The following is an 8,063-nucleotide window of genomic DNA, read 5'->3' on the forward strand; positions in this document are numbered from 1 at the left end:
CAGCGAAAATAATTTTATGGTTGGGTCACAACATGAGGAACTGTATTTATATTTTATTTATTTTTTTACAGAGAGGAAGGGAGAGGGATAGAGAGTTAGAAACATTGATGAGAGAAAAACATCGATCAGCTGCCTCCTGCACACACCCTACTGGGGATGTGCCCACAACCAAGGTACATGCCCTTGACCGGAATCGGAGGAACAGTATTTAAAGGGCCAGAAGGTTGAGAACCACTGATCTATGTATAATTTGAAATGGTCTCAAGCTCCCAAATGGAGTATAAATAATTATATAATGCTAGTTATATAAATGTCTTCTAATAAATGATCAGGGAGGTGACACCTCTGACCAGAGTCTAGGGTTAGCATTGGAGACTCAAAAAGAGAGTTCCCTCAAATATAGGGCCGAAGACAAAAACTTGCTTATTGGCAGTTTATTTTAAAATGTGATCACAGAGAGTGGGAGTGCAAAACAGGCAGAGTGAAGCTGTGAAGGAAGAAAAGCCAATGCAAGGAATTGTAATCCAGTTTTACCCTGCTAGTGGAGACTGCTGTCCAACCCTGCCAAGACCCTTGGAGGAACCTTATGAAATATTTCACAATTGTCCTTCCCAGGGGATGAAAGGATCATACTCAATTGATGATGTGGGGCTCATGGCCTGCCTACCAAGTGTTGACTTTCCCATACTTCTGGGTTGTGTGTGCATGACAGAGAGCTGGTTGCTAGGGGTGTCCTGTGCCATGGAGTTAGGGCAGCTCCATGGGAAGAAGCCGTATGTTCTATACATGACCTGATTACACCTTCATGGAACTGGTCACCATAACAGTGGCTGAATAAGGTGTGACCAAGCAAGTGGTGTGCCAGGATTGTCTAATGTAACAAGCTACAGCTTGGGGACCACTATAAATCTGGTCGTAGAATATTTTAATTTTTAGCTAATTATTAAGCGAACATAAGAAAAATTAAACCTTAAGATAAGATAGGTGCTTTAAGTGTCTTTTATGGAAAAAGGTATAAGGTGAGAATTAAACAAGAAACAATTTCTCTGGGCAAAATTAAATGATATTTTATTAATTTTACAAAGAAGAACACATTATTATAATTTTGTTAATTTATTTAATAACATCTCTTAGCAACTGTTCCACATGAGCACAAACAGACCTATTTTATTATTTTTCATGCCTCCTTAGCATTTCTTTGTATGTTTGTTAAATTTATTTCAGCTGTCGCTTATTAATGGACAGATGGTTGTTCCAGGCTTTTGTTGTTTAAAAAGGTCATATGAGCATCTTGTTACATTGGCCCTTTTTCTGCATATGGCAAGTATTATTGAAGTGTAAATATGTAAATATGGTATCATTATAGGGAAGGAAATATATTGTCTTTTTACTTTCTTAATGTTGTTCTTTTTGCCTGATCACCAAAATACACCACATGAAATGTAAGCATTAAAATGTAAAGTGTATAGCCCTAGCCAGTTTGGCTCAGTGGATAGAACATTGGTCCTGGATTCAATTCTGGTCAAGGGCATGTACCTTGGTTGCAGGTTCCCTGGCCCTGGTCGGGGTTCGTGAAGGAGGCAACCAATTGATGTGACTCTCTCACATTAGTGTTTCTCTCTGTCTCACCCTCTCCCTTCCACTCTCTCTAAAAATCAATAGAAAAATATCCTCGGGTGAGGATTAATAAAAAAATAGCAATAAAATAAAATGTGAAGGGTATAATATAAACATTCCACTCAGCTAATGACTGGTAATAGTTGACATTGTATTAAGTTTCTTAGAGCTAATGTAAGGAACTATCACAAGCTAGTAGCTTAAAACAGCAATTTTTTTCTCTCGTGGTTCTGGAGGCTGGAAGTCCAAAGTCAAGTTGTCAGCAGGGTCACACTCCCTCTGAAAGTTTTGAGCAAGGGGGACTTTCTTTGTTTCTCTCCTGGCTTCTGATGGTTGATGACAATTCTTCCTATTCCTCAGCCTGAAGACACAATTCTCCAACCTCTGTCTCTGTCATTATGTGGCGTGTTCGGTGTATATCTCTTCACATCATTCTTCCTGTACAAATTTTCTTCTTATAAAGACTCCAGGCACTGTGTTAGGTTCCACCCTAATTCAGTATAACCTTATCTGAACTCAGGAATTAAGCAAAGGAAAAAAAAACCCTCATAGATACAGACAACAGTATGGTGATTACCAGAAGGAAAGGGGGGTTAGGGGAGGTAGAAGAGGGGGTAAAGGAGCATAAATGGTGATGAAAAGAGACTTGACTTGGGGTGGTGAACACACAATATAATATACAGATGATGTATTATAGAATTGTTTATCTGAAACCTATATAATTTTATTACCAATGTCACCCCAATAAATTCAATAAAACATAGAAAAAACCCTCCATTATACACGAAAATATGTTATTTCCAAATAAGTTCACATTCTGAAATTCTGGACATGTATTCAGAGTTATTCCTTATGCAAAAAATTCTTTAAGTATTATTACTACAAAATAAAATCATGTTCACAGTACTGTTTTGCAATTTTTTTTCACCTAATATTATTAACTGCAATCCATGATACTACATATAGATTCAACCCTCTCCCCTTTTTTAAAAACTCTTTTATAATCTCGTATTGGTAGACATTTGGATTTATTTTTATTTTTAAAAAATTCTGTAGGCGGCCTTAGAGCAGGGGTTGGAAACTATGGTCCATGGACTAAATTTGACCTATTACTTGTTTTGGTAAATAGGATTTTATTGGAACACAACCACCTATTTGTTTATCTATTATCTATGGCTGCTACTAGCACCACAGTGATAGTGTTGATTAGTTGTGGCAAAGACCAGATTACCTACAAAGTCAAAAATGTTTACTATCTGACACTTTACAGAAACAGTTTTCTGACCCTGCCTCAAAAGGGTCCAAGAGTCAGAGAAAGTATATTACTTGGAATTTCCTTTTGGATTGCCCTGCAAATTCTATTGGTGTCCTGTGATGACCATATGAATGTGCCTTACAGACCTCCTACTATAGGGAGTCAATTGACTGAAGGACCTAACCGCTGCAATTTGAAATTCATCATTGCATTTGCATCAAAGTGATGTCTCACATTGAATTCTCCCAACCAATGACTGTGTGTGGCAAGATGCGAAGGAAGACCACTTCCTGGGGTCATGGGACATCTTGGTAGGCTCCTTGGTCAACTGATTTGTCTTTGCATGGCAACCTAAGATACTTTCATTCAGCCTTTTCTCTCTTTTTAACTTGGAGTTAGACTTGTGGTCTGACTGTTCTCTCAATCTATACTGATAGTCTTCTTTATTTTCTTTCACACAGATATTACTGCAAATAATATCCTTACCTGTTAAATTTCATCTTGGCATCTGCTTTGCAGAGAACCAAGGCTATTACAAATTGACACTGAGAGTGGTACAAGTGGTAAGATAGGAAATTGGGACTAGCTTACTTCCTGCCTGGTAAGCAGAGAATGCTCTTCTGATTGGTAGGTGGGGCAGGATAGTACCTGGGGAGAGGTAAATATTTTAATTGCTAAATATTTTACCAATAGTGGGAAATTTTGTATTAAGTACAATTTGAAAAATATTGAGGAAGTAGTGACAACAATGACAATGAATTTACTAGTTACTGGGAACTGGTCTTTATGCTCTATACTATACTAGTAGAAGGATGACAGAGTCAGTAGCAACGATTTAATAGCTAAAAGGGAGAACCAAAGAGCCTCAGTGGTGATAGTATATAAAGAGACCTTCCTCACTAATATTGGAAGGAAAGATATAATTGAATGGCAGGCTGGAGTCTCAGGGCTCCAAGGATGTTTTAACATTCAGCTAAGGCAGGTCTGTTATATGTAGATCAGGGTCTGGGTAGAGAAAACATGGAAACTTGAAAATTGAAACACAGCATTAACATCCAGATGAATGTTACTGAAGATGACTCAGTAATCTCTTTTTGACTTTCTGGACAGGCAGAGATCCTTGCAAAGTTCCAAGACTACTTCTGTGACAAAAGATGCTGCAGAAGCATCTGCCCCCAATGACAACAGATGTCCCCATCCCATGACATGCCTCCTCTCCTCTTCCTCTTTCTCAGGCTAATACATAGGGCTAAATCACTGCATAACACAGCTAGGTACATTCTAGAATTCTTACAAGAAGAAAAAATATATAACCCTAAATAATTACAGGACGTAGCTGGCATGTATTGGTGGGAGACAGGGATATTCTCTGAAATTAAATTTTGAGTGTGCTTGATCAAAGGTGTTAGAATATAAGGCTGGATGATCAAGAATTAATTCACTTTATTTGGAATGGAACTGAATACACATATTAGTTTTCTACTGCTCAGTGATGAACTACCGCAAATCAAGCAAGCAAACTCTAGCTGGAGTTCACTGAATTAGGTTTTATGTCCTAGAAATATTCCTTCATGGCTCCTGGCTCTACTCTGTGGGCTCTTGATTCTAGCTTCTGGGCTCATGGTTACACTCTCTTAGTCATCCATACTTTTTCACGAATAACAGCATGTGTTTGTAGTTGAGTAGTTTATCAGTCTGTTTGTTGCCAATATAATTTTGAAGGTATGTGACCCTAATCAACAGAAGGGTATAGGAAGGCTTTCAAAATGTCAGTAGGAGGGAATTATGTAAAACTAGGTGACTTACTTGGGTACTTACTTCTATTTCTTTGCCCACTATAAATAAAGATATAGAGTAATTCCAAACTGAGAATATCATTATCAAGTGTTTAGACATTTCAGGAATGAAATTTGGGGTTATACAACCAGGTAAACCATGGTACCTGCCTTAGTGATAACGAATGGTGAGGGAAATTTAGAGTGTCTAGTGGAGGAGGACAAAATGAATATTGGTTGCAGTCCTGTGATCAACTGCAAAGGCAATGACTAGAGTTCATCCCACTAACCCCTTTCTCCTGAGTTTTCCAACTGGGAAAAAGGTCTTTAAGAATCATATGCAAGTCATTTGCTGAACCCAGGTAGAGAAATAAATTTGTGCTGTACAAAGGGAGGATTACAGACTTTGTACTAGAGGGAGTGTATCTGTAATTGTCTGAGGATTCCCACTGCTTGCCAGGGTCATGCCCAGCAGAGGCTACTTCCAGGCAGTAACTGACAATGTCACTACTAGGAGCAGACCCACACCTGAGAGATTTTTTTTTAAAGTCTGCTGATTTTAGTTCAAAGACTCTCCAATGATTTTGCTCCAAGAAATCTAAATCACCTCCACCCAACTTGCTCTTCCTTCTTCACTCAGGGTCAAACTTGGACTGTAGATGGTTTTCCTAGCCTACCCCGATGGTCTCCCTAGTTTCTTTCTCATAGGTTTTTCCACTAGTAAATTTATGTTATGTTTAATTATTCTTCACATTACTTTCTTTGATGACATAGCTCAGACTGACATAGCTCCCTTGGGCAAACCAAATAATGGAGATTGGGTAATGAATTCTAACAAAGCCAACTCCTAGAGGCCAACATACGTCACAGAAGAGTGGAGATTAGATGGGAGTTGAGTGGGGCATTGAAAACAGAATAACTAGAAAAGGGAGATATTTTCAGTTCTCCAAATAGTGGTAACTGTTTAGGTATAAAACTAGAGATACCTTTAATTAATTATTGATGGTAAGAATGAGGTAGGCAAAAAATAGTTGCTATGGTTTTATAATTAAAGCCATTTCTGTTAAATGTTCTTCCTAGTCTTGCTATATAACTTCTTCACTCTTGGTTGTCTTTAGAGAGGCAACATGTAGAGTGGAAAGATATTTTATAATCAGAAAGATTATTATTTAAATTCAGGCTTAACCAATTACTACCTGTGTGACTATGGGAAAGTTACAAAGAAATTGAGCTTTTGTAACTTTAATTGAAAAATGAATGTTATTACATAAATTGAGTTAAAATTGAAATGATTCCATGGTCTATTATATATAAAAACTAGAGGCTCAGTGCACGGATTCATGCACATTGAAAGAAATATTTTAGAGGCCAGGGAGAAACTGGGGCGATTGGCTCAGGGCATGTCCAGCCCGTCTCGCCCAGACCCTATTGGCTGGACCCCAGCAACAAGCTAACCTACAGTCAGAGCGTCTGCCCCCTTGTGGTCAGTACACATCATAGCGATTGGTCAAATAGTCAAAAGAATGGTCAGAGGGACAATTAGCATATTAGGCTTTTATATATAGACTAGAGGCCCAATGCATGAAATTCATGCAAGAGTAGGCCTTCCTTCACCCAGCTGCCGGGACCGGCTTCTTTCTGACACCTGGGACCCAGGCTTCCCTCACAGTCCAGGCTTCATCTGGAAGGTCTTCTGGAAGGACATCTGGTCTCATTAGCATATTACACTTTTATTATTATAGATAGATACCTAGAATAACTAGCACAGAGCCACCTCAACAGATGGTATTTCTTCTGGGCCTAATAAAATGGGAAGAATATAAGATAGGAGTCTTCCATTCCCTCCTCCCCTAGGACAGAGCTACCTCAACCTTAGTTATTGCCCTGAACTTTTCTTATGGTTTTTATTATCCAGTGTCATCACCTGCTTATCCAAGGTTTGAATGCTATGTCTTCTCCGTAATTGAGATTATACTTTGATGACAATAGGATATTCAGTATTTTTTAAATTAGTTTTTCTCTAAACTCTGACATGCTGATCATGAGTGTTAGGCATAAAGTCTCTCTGCATATTCTCACCTTCAATGCGAAATATGGCAAAGGCATCATCAGCTGCCCTCACTGTTTGTTGTGTGGACCCACAGACTATGCAAGTTCTCTGCACAGACATTTGACCATCTTGCCTCGTATTTCCTTCATATTTATACCATAGATGATGGGGTTGAGCATTGAGGGTAGAAGAAGGTAAAGATTGGCAAGGAGAATGTGGGCTTGAGGTGGGATATTGAGACCAATGCGGTGAATAAGGGAGGAAAAGAGTGCAGGCACATAAGTGACAATGATGACAAAGAAGTGGGCTGAGCAGGTGTTGAGAGCTTTGAAGGTAGCATCTTGAGACTTGAGGCGTACCACAGCCTTCAAGATAAGACCATATGAGAAGCCAATAAGCAGCAAATCAAGTCCCACCACGAGCAGAATCACAAAGAGCCCGTAGATACGATTAGGTCTGGTGTGGTCACAGGCCATTTTTACCACAGCCATGTGGTCACAGTAGGTGTGAGGAATGATCATGTGGCAGAAGGTCAACCTTTGAAGTAGAAGAGGCATGGGAAAGACAATAATCACACCCTTAGCTAGAGCTATGAGTCCCAGGCGTCCAACTAAGGTACGGCTCAGAATTGTGTTGTAGTGTAATGGCTCACACACAGCCACGAAGCGGTCAAAGGCCATTGCAACAAGTAGGGCTGATCGTACCACGGATGCTCCATGGATGAAAAACATCTGGGTGAAACAGGCATTGGAAGTTATGTCATGATCATTGAACCAGAAGAGGCAGAGGAGCTTGGGCATCAGAGCCAGAGTAGATATGAGGTCAGCTACCATCAGCAGGGCCAGGAGCAGGTACATTGGTGTATGAAGTGTGGGTTCTGTGGCCACCAGTAAGAGGATTGCACCATTGCCAATGAGAATAGCCAAAAACATGAAGGAGAAAGGAAGAGCTAGCCACAAGTGCTGTGACTCTAAGCCAGGGATGCCCATCAAAGTGAAGGTCAGGAAGCTGGAATGGTTGAAGAACAGCATAGTAGAAACTGCTGGTAGTTGTTAAATTTAGACACCTGCCAATGAGACATAGGTAGTAGGTTGTTTTTATCAGTTTGGCATTTAATGAGTTGCTAAGATGGAAGAATACCTCTTTGAAGTCATAGAGTGTGCAACTGGGCTTTACATCTATATCAAAGCACTGTATTATTTTCACAGTCACTTTTGTATGATGTTCAGGCTTTTCACCCTGTATGTGGGACGTTTACTCTTTCCCCTCCCAGTTCAGCAATTCTACACTTAAATTTTTTTTCTAGAGTTCTGAGTTTTTATTATTGATTAAAGGATAGAAGAACCCCATAGAAGAACCAGTATTT

At 39.4% G+C, this 8,063-nt stretch overlaps 1 protein-coding gene across 1 annotated transcript; it reads right to left on the minus strand.

Annotated features, from left to right (window-relative positions):
- Positions 1-6,792: 6,792 nt before the first annotated feature.
- Positions 6,793-7,728, minus strand: LOC102239821 (putative olfactory receptor 52P1). Its single transcript, XM_005866589.1, has one exon. The coding sequence runs from the start codon at positions 7,726-7,728 to the stop codon at positions 6,793-6,795; it is 936 nt and encodes a 311-aa protein (XP_005866651.1).
- Positions 7,729-8,063: the final 335 nt, after the last annotated feature.

This window comes from Myotis brandtii, unplaced genomic scaffold (assembly GCF_000412655.1).
Source record: "Myotis brandtii unplaced genomic scaffold, ASM41265v1 scaffold234, whole genome shotgun sequence".
Lineage (NCBI taxonomy): Eukaryota > Metazoa > Chordata > Mammalia > Chiroptera > Vespertilionidae > Myotis > Myotis brandtii.